Raw genomic sequence first — 17,059 nt, 5'->3', positions numbered from 1 at the left:
TTCATACATCCACAGCTAACCACTTTAACAGTTAGGACTTAGAAACCTTCCTAAACCCCAATAGCAGAATGGAAATTTAGCCAAATACATTGAAGTGTACGTGCGCACTTTAAATTGTTTTGGTTGCGTCACGAAAGATTTCTAGCTTATAGTTCGTGATCTAACTAGGCGACATGCTCTTCTAATACGGAAGACCATTACTATATATATATATATTCTAATCATAGAAGGCTTTATTTGTGAAAACAATTTCCCTTACCTTTGGAACTGATTTGATGGAGGCTAGTACCTTTTCCTTTATGAATCCAGGATAATTCCTTTGTTTCAATTTTCCCAGTTCAAAATGTTAGTTAATTGGTTATGTATTTATTTTTATTTTTTTTCATGTTGAGATTGGTTTGGACCTACTATTATGCTCCTATTTTTTCATCTCATCACTCCAAGTTAATTAAAGAGGCCCAATGTGGCCTATGCGGATCCTTTAATGTCATTTGTCACCCATAATGTGGATATATATATATATATATATATACATAAGTTTGGTGTAAAGACAAGAAAATGCTGAGCCATTAAGCATCAAGTAGGGGAAAACATTATATTACGTTACACGACAATCTTGTATCACTTACAACCGCAGCTCGATGTGGTTGGCAAATCAACCTGTCGTGTCGTGAACTTTTTCTGCTCTCTCTTTTCTAAGTAGATATTTATTATGTCTTATTCTTTGCAATAACAATGGAGGAATAATTCTACTTAAGCTCTCTATATTATCACTCAGTTTATATATACATATTATGGCACACACATACCTCCTGAGTTATCATATGGTTCACATATTATTCAATTTATAATATTTTTATTTTTATTTTATAGAAAACAATATTAATATATTAAAGAGGAGTATCTATATTGTTTGACTTTTTCTCTCACGGTGTTAGGTTAAATCAAAAATTTCTAATAATTTAGAAGATGTATATATACCATAAAAAAGTTTAGAAAGTTCATATGAAAATGAGTTACAGTTTAATGGGCGGCAGTGAAATTATTTTTAGTAATGTTTAATTCACCTTAATGCCTACACTAAATGCATGCGGGTCATGCTAATGAAAATTCTAGCTATTCTACCGTGGCAAGTTTACTACACTGGCACGCCACCACAATAGGATTCACCAGTGGTTGAGTTATATAAGGATAGTTAAATATAATAATTTTTTTATTAAAATATTATATGCCCATGATTTAGGATAAATCTATGGGCTCATGACAGGAAGTAGAGTTTATCCATGTCCTTCTAGACTATATTCTTCACGGAAGTAACTTTTCAAGATGCCTTCCAATCTCTTTAGAGGGCAATCTACCATTTAGACTCATTTATAGCCCTTATTTTAGTCACAAGGTGTATATCGATGGCTCCTATTTCGAAGGTTCCTGTGAGATATATGGAAGTAGAGTCTTAGTCAAAGTTTCGGCTTTATCCCCGTGAAGTTTTCATTCTTTCTATTCTTCCAATCTTTTAACATAAGATTGTAATTATCACGAAGACCATTTCCAAGTGGGCTAACTTTTAATGCAACACTTAATGTGATCCAAATCTTAATATTTGCTCAGAATGATCAAAGACTCCAGAATCTGTAAGCAAACCAATCTCTGTCATCGATGTGATCATAAGCCGTTGCGACAGAAACCTATTAAATACGAGTCACGAAGAAATTACTTGGCGTCTAGACAAGATTATCGAGACCAATTTGTGGTGAATAAGAGACGTGATGGCAAATTATTTTAAGTTTTCCTTATGTGAGGTCTAATGGTCCACTGGAATTGCTCAGAAATGACAAGAAACTATCAATTAAAAAAAAAACGCTAGAAATATTTAGTCACCAACGATCGACGGTCTCCAGTTACAAAATTTCAGTGAACTGGCCCAAGTAGTGTTATGTTTAGAAAATCGATACGCAACTAACGCAAATTTTTATATCCACCTTGAAATATAATATACGAATGAAAGAATCTCATGGCCACCTATAAATGTATTAACAGAGCTCAGTCTCATATCACCCCTGTCACTGTCTTCGAGCCTTTGAAGAAGATGATTATCCAACTATATATTATTCTCTTTTATATTCTTCGCGTACCAGATCGGGCGATTTCATTTGAAGTCTGAACATTAGGAGGATTGATCTCTCCAACTCCAAGTAAGAGGTTGGATTCCGTATTCTTATATAGATGTGAAGAATTTTCTCACAGTGACAAATTGGAGTTTGCCACATAACCATGGTATCAAACAAGCTAGCAATTATAATCTTATTTATCACATTGAATAAAGGAACAGACCCCACCTACCGAACCTGCCAACACATAATGGTCAACTTATATTTAAAAGGCAACCAAACAAATCCTTTTACGAAACGCTGACAACTTTGACAAAGAGACCCAAACCATACCTTAACTAGAAATTCAACTATAGAAATTAAGGGTTCTTCTAGAGCTTTACAGGGGCTTACTAGGAGAAACCACAAACTAAAAGAATTCACCAAACAATTCACCGATTAATTACAAAGTGTCCCTTAATTCCTCTAATTACCTCTCAAGCTTTATAGGCTTCAACCCCTCCCTCATATGAACAAAGCTCAGTGACTCCCCAAGCTTTTGTGCCTCCAAGTCCTCCTCCTCCTCCTCCTCCTCCTCCTCTGTTTTCACTAGTGGAGTATACTCTGGCTCCTCAGGGTACAACTTGTTCAAGTACAGGTAGACCGACATAGAGAACACAGCCATGGCTGCCAGGCACCAACTAAACTGTAGATTAACCAGCGACTTAGCTCGGCTTAGAGCCTCCGCACTGTGGCAACGAACCACATCATGCCCGTCCTCGCGGTTCAAGAAGCAATTTTTGGGGATCAAACTCGGAGTCCAGAGCATGTACCCCATCAAGATGAACCAGACACCTTGGAAAGCTATGCTGACGGACCGCACGAAGCTTACTGTGAAGCTCTTGGGTAGAGCAATACCGATTAGCGTCGTAGCCAGAGAGACGACTATAACGGTCTGTAGAAGCCAATGGTATTGGCCTTCAACACCCATGTGATCAGCGGAGTGGAGGTGGAACATGAGGAGCTGCTGCGAGAAGGCGACGGCAGCGAGGAGCTGGGTCATGGCGTCGCGCTTCTTGGCCTTGACGCGATCGAGGAGGATGGAGAAGGAGGCGTAGATGAGGAAAGTTAGCGAGATGGACGCGTGCTCGAAGTTGTGGAGATGGTCGGATGGGATGGTGCCGTCCGTGTCGAAAGGCTGGTGGGCTGCGGGGCCGATGACGAGCTCCATGGCGATGGAAGCAAGGCTCCCGAAGATTATTAGCAGAAGCTCGAGATGCCTCAGCAGAGGAGAGGGGAACCATGGCGGCGCAACGTAGGACTTGGGCTTAAGAGAGTGGAGCTTGACGTGATTAAAGAGGTGCCATAAGCCAATTAGAAGGAAGCCAAAGCCAGGGGCTACATGGCCTACCAGAGTTCCCATAGGTTATAATTAAGTTTGATGGGGTTTTTCAAATGGAAGGTAATGAGAGAGAAAGAAATAGGACTATAGAAGGGAAAGGGAGATGGGGATGGCAATGAATTTCGAGGGGTTTGGGAAGGGTTGTGGGTGGGTGGGTATTTAAAGGACGTTTGTATACAAAGGGACTCGAGAGAGTTCTATTAAGGTTGAAACTTGGAAAGGATTCAATTGGATTAACTAAAGATTGTTGACCCCCCCGCCCCCCCGGGGGGGAATAGTAATCGATGACGTAAGACGTTTGGGCCCATGAATTTCTAGATGAGATGACGAATGACCATCGTACCCTCTGCAATATATTTTTCGTTGACCAAGTTTATGACTAATGCCTAATGGTTGACCGATGGATATGTGAGGTATATTAGGAAATAACTAGTTTTTTCTTCTTGCGCACGCCAGAGGCGGCGGCTGTTGGGTGTTCCGATCAAACACGCAGCCTTTTGGTGTCGGACGTCGCTGTGAGTAAACATTTCTAGAGACGCGACGTAGGAAGTAGTGACCACTACATGGAGTCTCGGTGTGGTAGAGCTTACGTCAAGTGAACGGCCGGGGACCAATCACCAATAACCAATCTGGTCAAGTGGAAGCATTGCGTTAATCTTGTTCACATGCAAAGTCATTAATTCCGAATGGCTGCTATGTTATAAGGTATCCTCTAGGGAATAATCTGTTCAATTCAAATCTATTTTCCACATTCTCTGCTAAGGAATATATTGTAATACATATCCAAGAAAGACAATAATTTGTTCACATTGCATAATCTAGAGGCTAAACTGGAGATACGTAAGCGAGGAGGTGGATAGTAAATTCCTGTTTATCTGGCGAATTTGCGGTGTGGATCCTCTCAGGTAATGCACAAATAGATAATCCTGGATGAAATAGTTTCAAGTTTGATGGACACCCTGGGATAGACTAGTTGTAATAGAGACCACATTAAACAAACAACTTGCATGGTCTTCCACTACGCAAAGATTTCGGTGTGCTGTCCATCAAGATACCGTGGTTTTAGTTTTCTCCTAATCCACGGTGAGCGAGGTTTCTTTAGCCAGCAATAGTTCCGTAAATATTTTATATTCTAAAGTTTAAGAAAGAAGGGTCTTTTAATCGTTTCCATTGTTTATTAATTTTATTTGTAATTTATTATATTTTATAATTTAATTATGATATTTTAAAAGTTTTCCGTGGATGTAAAAAAGCTTTAAAAAAAATTAGACATGTATAAGCTAGTAATCTTTCATAACAGTGACATTTTCAGTGGCGCAAATGGGCCCCAATTCAATTATAGGCTTAGATAAAGCTTGGGCTAATAAATATTTGCCATCTTGGACTTGGAGACGGGGTACCTTACTAACCATACTCACAAGGCCCAATGCTTACAAGGCCCAATGCTGATCCAGCTTAGTCGAGTCGCACTCGAGTTGACTCGAACCTATAACCCTATATAAGCAATATATATTGATCCTCTATCTTCTAATCAAAATATTAGATAGAGTTAGGGTTCGAATTCGGAGTTTCTGTTATCGAATTCTGGTTGGATTTCTCAAAATCAAACCTGGCATGGGTGATCTAGTATTACATTCTTGTAAACTGAGAAAATTCTAAACTGATGCATGGACTTGTTTGAGACCTTCACGCTCGCCTGGGAACAGAGACACATCCCCACTTGGTGACTCAAGCTGCCTATACTCCATGCACGACCAATCCAATCTAAGACACAGATAAGCTACCAAAGTCGAAACAAATGCAACCATCCAACTAAACTGCAAGTTAGACAAAGCCATCGCCCTCCTGCTCGCTTCCTCATTCTCACATGCAACTGCACTATGAACACCACCACCTTCTGCACTATAACACCCCTTTGGTATGAGCCTCGGAAACCACAGCGCAAAGCCCATGACTATAAACCAACAGCCCTGGAGCAACACCGACGCCGACCTGACAACCGCGACGATGAAGCTCTTCGGAAGGCCAGTCGCCGCAACGGTTGCGACGAACGTAGCGGCCACGATGAACTGGAGGAGCCAGTGGTAGTGTCCTTCGAGCCCGACGTGATCTGCAGAGTGGAAGTGCAGCATGAAGAGCTCCTGCGCAAAGACGGTGGCGGCGAGGGCTCCTACAAGGCTGGCGAGTGAATTAGGGCTAGGGGAGAGGTCGACGGCGATGGCCACGCAAGCGTAGATGGCGAGGTGGAGGAACATGGTGGCGTGCTCGTAGTTGTCGGGTTTGAAGGACATGGTGAGGAGAGGGTAGTCGAGGATTTGGACAGCCATGGCGAGGATGGAGAAGGAGAAGAGGAGGTAGAGCTCCAAGTGTTTGAGGTAGGAGATTGGAGTTGGGAAGGGGAACCAAGTTGTGGAAGTGAAGTTGGAAGGGCCTTTGAGCTTGTAAGTTTTGATGGTGTTAAGGGTGTGCCATAGGCCAATGAAGGTGAAGGCTAGACCAGGGACCAAGTGTCCAAGAAATGTTCCCATTTTTTTCTAGTAGTAATTCTTTCGCTCTTGTTTGTTAACTAACTGCACTCTTGCTTAAATAGAGCAAAGATGATCACAATGAGGTCGTCAGGTTGGATTCTAATTTAATGCACGTAGCAAAAGAGCAAATAGGAAATGGCAGTCTAATCAGAATAAAATAAGAGAGAAGAAAAGAGGAGTTAGTGCTTGAACCCCAGTGTTGGATTTTACAGTGGAAAGCACTGCTTTTTGCCTTGTCATGATATTGTTAGTGGATGCTTCGTATTTTTCCATTTCATACAAAAGGTTGCGCACAAATGTTATGCATCAACTTTTGATCAACTAAGAATAGTCTCCTCATAGTATTAGAAACAACCAAAGGAACAATGGATTTACTTTGTTCTAAAAGGAGAAGTTTTTTTTGTGTGCCTCTGACTTAGGTGAATAATGCATAATTAAAGAAGATGAAGTCGTAGCCCAAACCCCGAAGTCTAACATCGGATTCTCTTATACTAACTGAAATTTAGTCAAGTATATTAAAAGTAATCGAAATCTCATAAAATAGTCATAAGATTTGAGAAGGTTTGACCGAAACCATCAAATTAGGCCAAGCCTAAGTTCGAAACGTAATGAGTCGTAGCCCAATAGTTACATTTGCTTGGGTCACAAATGTTGGTGGGCTTGGTTCTCAGAGATTTAACTAGGCCCATCTTTAGAAGAGGCGGGGAATTGCGATTAAGAAGAGCGTAAGAATATATATGCATAATTGCGAATTTGATCAAGTCGTGAACTTATAATTAGGGATTTGAGAGCATCAGAGTGGACTAAGAACTTCCATGGGGACGAGGGAGGTGTACGAGGAGAAGCTCCGCACCGGCAACCTCGACCGCGATCCCACCATTAATCCCGGCCTCGGCTCACCTCGCTGCCCCCGTTGCCTCTCGCTAATCAACCCTAAATCAGTACTCCCCTTCCTTTTTGCACTTTGAAGCCATGCTCTATGAGCGATTTCGAGTAATCCCTAAGTTTTTGATTTCATTTGTTTTATTGTAATCTTGTTTTGGGAATTTGCAGGGAGGCAGCGAGTGGGCGATCACTTCTGTCTTGCACGATGCAACTGCCGTGGTATGGAGAATACCGTTCCCAATTTTTATTTTTTTTTCGGTTGCATCTTTATGACTGGATTCGTGCTATACCGCTGTTCGCAATTCTTTTTTTTTTTTTCTAGATTGAGATTTTATTGGATCGTGTGATTTATTATTTGCATAGGCTGGTTCCGGGGCTGGCGCGATGCTAAGTGCAGTTCATGGATTCAATACGGGTTTTTTTTTTTGTTTGTCAATTTGTAGGTTTTTTGTGGGAGGGCTAATCTTGAGCATTTAGAGACTTAAAATTTGTGATACGACAGGGATTCCGTTTGTTCAGAAGCATGTGAAGGGACCCAAATGGCTGCAGTTACTTATTGGGGTAATGATTTGTTGCTTAAGAATTCTCTTTGTAGCTAAGGATTTATTGACATGCAAAGGTTATGATGTGTTTATTATAGTTAATGTTCGATTTTTCATGCTATGCGGAGCAGGGAACAGCACAGACAAAAAAATCTTACATCTATTCAATATATTTATTATATGAAATTCAATTGTTATTATTCTAGATGGGTTGTAAAACTTATTCGATCCTCTATGAGGATCTTCAAATTTGATATTTAGTTTGGTCAAATATGATGAAGAAAGTAATGATTGTACTCTAGTCTATACCACATGAAGAATTTAGTGCTTAAGTTAAAAGTGCACGAGAGTGTTGTACAATTGAGCCAAACTAAAGGGGTAAATTATTATTTTCTAAATAATAAACTAGATAAAAATATATCAATGGGATCATGACAAATACCATAAAATTTTTATATGAAAAACTCTTAAACTAAGGGTAAAAACCATGAATTCTTTTCATGGATCAAAATTAATGTAATATAATCGTAGTTACAAGAATAACTTATCCCACTGCTTGAGACCTACAGCTAATTGTTGAATCAAGAAGTTCCCTCGCGTTTTGTGAAGTGATTTAGGTAGACCAAGAGCTGTTTTGATTTGTCTTGACTGACTGAACCCTGATCTCAACCTAATGCCAAAAAAAAAGATTGGATGATGTGCTCTCTCTACTTAGTCTGTAGATCTCACGATAAGCTACTCCAATGCAACAATATATCAAATCTGTTAGAAACCATGGAGTTAAAACTCCCCTAGATTCTAGGGGGGTTTAAACTTCCACATCTCAGGACTCCCTTGAGACATTGATGTAGATGGATAGATGCAGAACCTCCAAGATCTTCATAGTACAACTCCGGTGATGAAGTAGATTTTGAACATTCCTTTTCTTTTTAATGGCTCATAAGGTTTTGATGTTTAATAAATTTTTAAAAGCCCTCCGACTTCACAACAATCAAGTACTCCTCTATATGACCATCTCTGGGAGTCTTACAAACCCTTAGACAACTCTTTCTTTATATATCTCCTAAAAGGAGAGCAAGTTGACCTTACAAATAAATCATTCAGATTTGAAATTCATCTTGGATTTGTCAATGTATTCAAACACATTCAAATCCCTGATCTCTCATGTGCGATTTTAGTTTGGCACGTCCTAGTGAAAGTTGTTCAAATATACTTTGAATGGTAGGTAGCTTCCTTCTTCAATCTTTGTTGTAACCGGATCCGTTTTTCTTCTATTCTCTATAAGACATTGTTCCACAATTCACACAGTAAAAATTACATCATGATGAATTTTGTTTGGTCACAGATTTATCAATCACAAAACCTAGTAGCTCTTTTTTTTGTAATACTCTGATTTTAAGACGACAAGTTCATTACGCAATCTGGTATATACTTGAGCCTGCTACTTATTTATTTGGTTATGTGTTGATTTTACGTAATTCATGCAAAGTGAATAAGTTATAACGAGTGTATTGGGTTTCCTATTTACTCAGAGTTTTTTAGAGTCACATCTATTGTAGAAGATAAAATGTACTATGGTTATCTCCATCATCTCATCTGTTTATTGTGGTAAACCTTTTCTTCAGAACCCACTGTAGTGCCAATTATCTGACTTTGTCATAATTTTACAGTCCTTATTTATCCTAACTCCTAAGTATTGATTGGCTTAAATTTGTCCTGCTTAGAGTTTTTCATTTTCTGACATTTTATCTTGGTCCCATTATCAGTTAGTTTTAACCATACGCTTGCATCCTTTTTCTCTTTTTGCTTACTGTCTTTCCTGATGCCCTTTGTAGGCAATTGTTGCACCTTAATCATATGCTGTATACCAAATCATGACCTAGGAACATACAAATGTGCTTCTAACTTGCATGCCTCATCTATTCGTTGGAAGAAATGACCTTTGCTGTTCTAGTCTTAACTACATGCCACAATTCATGTGCACATACATCATTTCAGTATACATACCAATTGTAATATTGACTAATATCTGACTGTGGTCTTTTAAAAGCAATATATTCAACAAATGTGTTTCCAATAGTCATCCTTTATGTGCTTATATTTATATTTGGCAAAATAAATATGACAAATGATGTTAATATCCTGCTTCTTAGGATATTAACACTCAGTTTTCATTTTTGACATTTGAAGTCTAGTCAAGTGAAAAAAGAATGTTCATAAACCTCACTAGAGTTTTTTTGGCCTTATTCATTTTATATAATAATTATGGCATTATATTGTTCAGGATTAAATTTCCCATCATGAATTATTTGCATTGCAAAGGGCATCTAAATTTGTTATGGTCAATAATGGTGGATGTAGGAGCAGTCTCTGTTGATGCCAACCAACTGGGTGGCTGCAGTTTGAAAATATAGACATGTTCTTTACTTAGGTTGGTTTTCTGTTTAGGTCCTGTGTAAGCATGTTTAAGATATCTAACTAAATGTCTAATGAATGCAATCTTAGAAATTTTTTTATGAGAGAATGTTCAGGTCTAAAATTTTGACTCAGGTTCTCTGAAACAAGGTGTTTACCTTTTCATTTTTCCTGAAGACACTATTACATAGCTACATTTCGTAACTACCTGTCTAACAAAATGCAGAGGCTGCTGTGGTGTCATGTTGGTATTTTCATGACCAAATGACTAAAGAGTACATGTATGCATGGTTTGTCCTTTTCACATGTTGGTTCTTACAGTATTATTTCATTGGTAAAGTAGATCTTGCAGAATTTAGAAAGGAAATAACTGGATTCTATTTTCTAAATGATCCATCGAAGCAAACATTAAGACTTGCTAACTTAACTTACCTTGTGCTTAAAATGTCTATTTATTTTAGATATTAATACCTCTCCTCTAGCATGATGTTCTGTAAGTTTATCTCTGTGAGTTCCTTTTTTTTTAGTTTCTACAAATGTACATCAGTCTTTTGCGACCACTTTGTATTATTATGATCAAGTAATCTTTTACTTTTTCCTTTTGTTGGCACAGCTTCCTCCCTTAATTGCGTTTTCTGCTGCTAGTGCTGCATTTGGAGGTAAGGTTTTGCCTACACTTAAATGATCTCTAACCTCTTCAGCTGTAAAATAGAGTTTGACATACATGAATTGTTAGGCTTGTTATTCCTTCTCTCTGAAAAAAGAAAAGAAAAAACATAGTACTTACGGATACTGACTATACGAATCACGATTCTTGACTTTTATCTTTCATATAACTATATAAGAGTAATGGACTGGGAGGGTGACTAGCAGCTTGCACTAGGCACACAATCAGCAGGTTTTTCTTTTAATGAAAAGAAGGTTCACTCCTTTTCAGTTTAAACAAGTGACATTTCATTGCTTGTTTATGTGGTATCGCTCAACTTAGTAAGTGTTCAGCTACCTGGTAATATATAAGTACAGATGTTACCAAAATGAAGTAATTAACAGATCAATATCTTCTGGGTTCCTCTTGTTATAACCATTTTGTAGTTGGATGGGCTATTGGAGATCAAGAATTTGTTGCATGCTGTCTATTTGTCTAGCATGATACTGTTACTAGATATCACACCTAGTTTAAAGGTCTAGAATAGCTTAGAGATGAAGAAATGAATATAGAACAGTATCTCCTGGATATTTGTCAGCAAATGTGCATGGAATGAAGGAACATCCATGGCCAAGAGATACCAGATATTGGCAATAGGATCTACCCAAACCACAGGCCTCAATATTTTGTGCTGTTGATCATTGAGACTGCTACCTACCGCAATAATAAGATGCGGTAACCAATTTTTGTATGCGGCTTTATGTACACAATCATTTTCTGACTTTTGATTGGTTATTTTTGTTTCTTCCAGCCTATGCAGTTCCAAAATTTTCTCAGCTCACAGTGACATCCTATTATGCTGCATCAAGTGCCTCTACCTATGTGATATCACAGATCACCCGATGTGTTGAAGAGACCCACTCTGATAGTCTGCATGACAAATCCAGATGAGATCTTACCAGAATTTTTAGATAAACAGGCCATTCTTCCATCTTTCTTCTGCCAAAGCGAAAGTGCCATCACAGGAATGCATGAGTTGTAAAAGATTCTGTCTTCTGACTTTTGTTCTGTTAGTATAAGGTCTGCATAATCCCCATCATTTGTCAAGTATCATCATTGGGGATATGTTATATGTCATCCACTGAAGATCAAGTCATAATTTTATTAATGGTGCATGATCAAATCAGTGCGCCAGATACCATAGTTTATGAAAATGTGAGACTCGATACTTATGTTAAAGGTGTCTATTCAGTCGAAACATCATTAACCGGGACCATAGAACCAGATACCCAAGGTGGTTATCATGTACATGTACTTGTAGAGTAGTCATTGAAATCAATTAGTTATAATTAATCTTTTTCTTGCTTGACTTACTATGTAGTGAATATGTAGTCTTAGGATCAAATGACCTGAAATCTGGATGGGCTTTGTTGTCAAATTATTTTATGGAAATCTTCAATTGCTGGTGCATCTCCTATTCAAGCTAAAGATGGTTCTCATTTCAGAAGCTAGAGCAATCATTTTGCACTAAAACGAGCTACCGAGGGAAGTTGTTCCAGAGTAACTGCGGAATCCAGTTCCTAGTCCCTAATCAAGATTATCAAGTGCTTGGTCTAATGAAAGGATCCTTCGAGACGTCTGGAAGATGAGCTTTTGTGTGTGTTTGTGTGGGAAGCATTGTACACGTTCACAGAAAAATTTCTATTGCTTCTGCTTTATTTTTATTATTATTACTATTACTGCAAACAGCTCGAATTGTCTACAATTGTGCTTCTGGTTATTTTGCCTCCCTCGGAGTTGTACAACCCCCTCTATTTATCTCACTCACTCCATGGCAGGTTGATTGAGATAATTTTTCAATAGCATCCTTGCATCATCTTTATATTTTAAATATATGATGTGCCTGCACAGGCCCAAATCAGGTTAGGTTTATGTAATCAAGCCCAATTTGGAGACACAGGTGGTCAGGGTTAATGCTTTTACTTGATGATGCTCCTCTATAACGTGCCCCTTTTGGTTCTGGCAATGGTCCCAACTTGAAACTAAATGATGCTCCTCCCCAGTACTCCCATCCTCTGAGCTCCTGCAACCTCCATGCTAGCTGTTTACAGCATGCAATCTAATAATGGCCAGAAACAGGCCAAAGCCAACCTCAAAACGAACCATTGTTGTGATCTTTCTTAAGCTGGTCCATCGACTAGACATTAATAAGACCTTGGCAGGGCTCGGTTTTTAGAATGCCCAGCTCTGCAACTGACCTATAATTAATGGTCCAGGTGGTCCTCCCCCTTATTTCTCATATTTAATCATTAAACATACTATGAGATCCTCCCTTGTCTAGGTAAAACTCGGAGCCATTTATTTACGCCACCTCCTAACCAGTCTGGAGTAGAGTTTAGTTGATCAGATGAGTTTCTGATGATTGGTATAAATGTAAACCTAACAACAACGAAGAGCTAGCTAATTCAGGATATATTCTCCTGGCCCTCAGCAATGAAATAAAAGACGTGGTTGGACCTGAATCATCTGATGGCAGCCCATGAAAGCAACCGGATTCCATCTGAATTTGTTCCATGAGAATGGGACGGTCAATGAAGCAAAGAGTTATAATTCTTCTGCCGTGCTTTGATTGCCAAGCAAGAATTTGAACATCTTTTCTTCTTCGTTTCCCCCTTTTCATTTGCCCAACCTTAGTCATACACCATATTGAAATATGACTAATATTGAATAAAAGTATAATCCGGCACATATACCAATAGTAGAAGTGGTGACTACTAAAATGGCTTCCATGACAAGGTATGGGGGGGCTGCGCTTATCCAAATTGGCTCCAATCTTATTCCTCCCCTCTTCAACAGGGCCAGGGCCCCTATCAGGGACCCTACTTCACGAATTGCAAGAAAGGGCGAAAACTATGTTTTGGGAATACAATGCAACGAAAGGGAGAGGAAACACTTCGGTGGGTAAGGACTTTTGTTTGGGACCACTTTGCCACGATGCCCAAGATGGCGATCTAAGATGGCAAGTTACAATCTCTCTCTCCCTTCTCACAAGACGCATTACAAAGGAGAAAACGAGGTAGTCGTAGTAGCAGTAGTAGTACTGAACTTGTCAATAAATTTGTTAACTTTCGTTCTCTTGGTCTAAACCTTGGAAGAGTGGCAGGATTAGAAATTTAGGACGCATGTGGGACAATGACATAGAACCTACCTTGTTTTGATGTCTCCAGCTACGAGTTAATTGAGATGGTACTCTCGTTAAGAGAGGTCTTAATTTCAAAGGAAAGGAGGAGGGGGACCATGTATCATGTTTGTGAGAGGGAAGTGGAATTTATGGGGGGATGCGTTTGTTCATGTGAGTCCCTCTTAACCATCACCTACCATAGTTTTAAGTGTTCATGTGTGGTTGCAAGCAAGCAAGCAAGCCACAAACTTTTTGATTGAAGTATATATGCGACGTGGGAGGAGGACAATCCTTTCGATTCCTCCGATGGTTACATCTCTATGTCGCAATTAATCCAACTTGGATGGGATGGAAACATAGAGGTTTCTTCTTTAGGTTGCTCAACATAACATTTTTTTTTTTTTTTTGGGTCTACACGAGGTTCCTACCCTACTTACACATACATATCTACGATACTCTTGCATTAAAATTTTTCAAAAGTTTCTATCAAGATTCCCTCAAGTGTAATTAGACTCTCAATACTATTTAATTATTGTTAATAGTAGTTAGTTCGATTTCATTAATTGTACCCGGCTTCCCCATCTTCGTGATCGATTTATTTAGATCATTAGCTTAAAACCTCTAGAAGGTACATTTGACTGCCAGTATGTACCTCGTGTTAGGCCAGAGATATAAAGAAAAGAGTACATCTGAACATTATCAACACTGCTAACCTTGTCCATTGATTTACCATTCGTTTAGGTTATTGATGATGAAATATCTACCTATGATATTTTTATATTACTTCTGGGTGGGAAGTATCAAGTACGTCACCCCCCAAAAAATAAAAATAAAATAAAATAAAATTGGGTGCAATATTCCCAAGTTGCTTTAGCTAAGATTTAGAAATGCCACAATGTGCTATCCACTCAAAAAAGAATATAAGAAGCAAAGAATTGTTCTGCATAACAATAAATTAAAGCTGTGTGACATTGGGTGCTCCTGTGGTCCTAGCTCTCAGCCCAATGCCATGATCTGGGCCCTAAGAGAGGAAACCACCAATCCTCCACCATTTCGATCAAAGTTGATTGGTTCGCCTTAATCTGTCAGACCATAGAGATCACATCACCAAGTAATTTGGCTAAGGGAAGATGAGTTCTGGAAGTGAAATGGAGGGGGGGGGGGGGGGGGGGGGGGGACATATTAATCAACCATGAAAAGGGATACATAGATACGTTCCAATTTAATATATATATATCTCTCTCTCTCTCTGTATACCTTCATCTCTTTGTATTGATCGTCCAACATGTGAAAAAGAAACCAATGTGGAACTCTATAAAATCTAGTAATATCTATGTGGTCCTAAGATTAGAAAATCTCACTTCCGACAGCACTATCAAGCCATGCCTTGAGAAGACCACCAAAGACATTGGTATGTGTTACATGGAGGGAACCATCGACCATCACCCTCCTCTCTATTATTGCACAAAGGTTAGGAACTACTCCATAATTTTTTATTTATCTAATCATGGAGAAAGACTAGCCTTCCAGTGTTCGAGCAATCCGTGTTTTACGGCGGCATTGCGTCCACGTATGTCCCTGGACCTCAAACTGACCGTTGGGACGAGACAGTGACTCGACGGCACGAGGTGTCGTTGCCAATTAGCTCGACAAGGCAGTATTAATGTAGTATAATACTTTGCCCAAGGACTCGATTTATAGACGGGAAGTCTAATCATGGTATTGGTCCCCATCATCAACCCTATAACTCGGGGTTTACAGGGGGGAACTTCCATGAATGAATGTTTCATGAGTTCTTCGTGTTGTTGAGACTCATGCTATATTGGTTTTAGTAGATTTTGTAATTTCGATATCGACAGGGATTTAACTCATGATCTTCATCATAACTTAATTTTTAGATTTATAAATTATCTAATATGGTTCATAGTTAATTATGAAGGGAGTGTTAAAAGGAGTCAATCAAACAATTTGAGTTTTTTTTTTTAAAGTCAACTGATTATTTACTATAGATAACTATGTTTTAACTCATAGTAAACATATGGAATGTCATTCACATACACACACACACACACACTTTCCCAAGCCCCTAAAAATACTCAGATTCCTCCAATCAATTAAAGCAAGGTCAATCAGACCCACTAAAATTAAATTATCGTCACAAAGTCATACGGCCAACTAACAACTTCCCACTGCTCAAAAATAGGAAGAATTAAAGCCCCCCACTCCCAGCAATAAAAAGTCTACAATTAAATTACATGTATACATTCATTCATACAAGTCTTTGGGAACAGAGAAAGGGAAAGGGGCCGGGAGGATAAAACGGCATGTTACGTCTTTTTCCGGAAGTATGACCCTCGCCACTGTTCTTATCACCCAGGAACGATAAGGTTATGGAAAAAGAAAAGAAGTGTTTTGGGCCATAATTAACCACTCGTTTGTGAAGTTGTTGATACTTCTGTGTCCATAGATAACTATAGCCATCCATTTCCATCTGAATCAGGAATCTTTCGTGATGCAAGCAAATCTAGGTTGTGGGTCATCTTTGGAAAGTCTACCAACATGATAGTACAAACATGATGGCTGTGAGCACCCACCTACAGAAGACGAGTCAGCATCGGATGCTTAGTCGAGCTTTAGTTGTAGTTTTGAGTCCCTCCTATGAACAAATAAACAATACTACTTTAGTACCTCACCCATCCCAGCTTCTTTTTAGTGGCCAACTCTTTCATCTATCTGTATCTAAGTTAGATAGCAAGCAGGTGGTTGCACTTGCTGACCCTTCTCGTTCTGGTGGAGCTATTAATACTCATAAATTAGCGTACGATATGTTTATAGCAATGGAGTTCCTCCATAGTTGGAAATCTTGTAAGAGAAAGAAAACATTTAAATGGGAAGCTTTAGGGCCAGCTAGCTCTACCGTTGTGGTGGTTGAAGGACGAATTTTCTTTAACTAGTTGTGAAGAAGAAAGGTAGGAAGTTTCAAGAGTTAATACGATTATAAAAAGGATCACAGTGTTAATTAAAAAGGGTATGTAAACTAATATGCCTATATGTTTTATTTCTTTCGTGGGTGAATAGACTAATAATTCACAGAGGAAGGCCTAGAAGGAATCCCCAGAAGGATTGTACTACGGAGAACAACGTTGACAAGAGAAGAACCCAAGTCACTTCAGGGCAGGGTAAAAACCAAGCGAAACTACGCCATCTCCCCGTTCGGTAGTAATCATGGAGCACATCCCCAGGACCACTTACACAGTTACACACTTATATATAAAGAAATCAACAGCCATTAAAAGAAATAAAGAAGTAGATTAATCCACCCCAGCAACCAATCCCTGATCATATCATATAGACGGGGATAGAGAGAAAGAGA

The 17,059-nt window shown here is 38.9% G+C and overlaps 3 protein-coding genes across 3 annotated transcripts; 1 reads left to right on the top strand and 2 right to left on the bottom strand.

Moving 5' to 3' along the window:
- Positions 1-2,277: 2,277 nt before the first annotated feature.
- On the bottom strand, positions 2,278-3,612 carry LOC140778455 (uncharacterized). The gene has a single exon (XM_073123172.1). The coding sequence runs from the start codon at positions 3,508-3,510 to the stop codon at positions 2,578-2,580; it is 933 nt and encodes a 310-aa protein (XP_072979273.1). The 5' UTR covers positions 3,511-3,612; the 3' UTR covers positions 2,278-2,577.
- A 1,177-nt stretch (positions 3,613-4,789) lies between these two features.
- LOC140778805 (uncharacterized) lies at positions 4,790-6,048 on the bottom strand. Its single transcript, XM_073123674.1, has one exon. The coding sequence runs from the start codon at positions 6,015-6,017 to the stop codon at positions 5,145-5,147; it is 873 nt and encodes a 290-aa protein (XP_072979775.1). The 5' UTR covers positions 6,018-6,048; the 3' UTR covers positions 4,790-5,144.
- Positions 6,049-6,784: 736 nt separating this feature from the next.
- Positions 6,785-11,878, top strand: LOC140779354 (uncharacterized). Its single transcript, XM_073124379.1, has 6 exons — positions 6,785-6,958; positions 7,071-7,121; positions 7,266-7,317; positions 7,405-7,463; positions 10,473-10,518; positions 11,317-11,878. Exons 1-6 carry the CDS (start codon positions 6,833-6,835, stop codon positions 11,454-11,456), a joined length of 474 nt encoding a protein of 157 aa, XP_072980480.1. The 5' UTR covers positions 6,785-6,832; the 3' UTR covers positions 11,457-11,878.
- The last annotated feature ends 5,181 nt before the right edge of the window (positions 11,879-17,059 follow it).

The sequence above is a fragment of the Typha angustifolia genome, chromosome 15 (genome assembly GCF_048772165.1).
Source record: "Typha angustifolia cultivar Huaian chromosome 15, ASM4877216v1, whole genome shotgun sequence".
In the NCBI taxonomy this organism is placed as follows: Eukaryota; Viridiplantae; Streptophyta; class Magnoliopsida; order Poales; family Typhaceae; genus Typha; species Typha angustifolia.
This window is presented reverse-complemented; position numbering and strand designations above follow the sequence as displayed.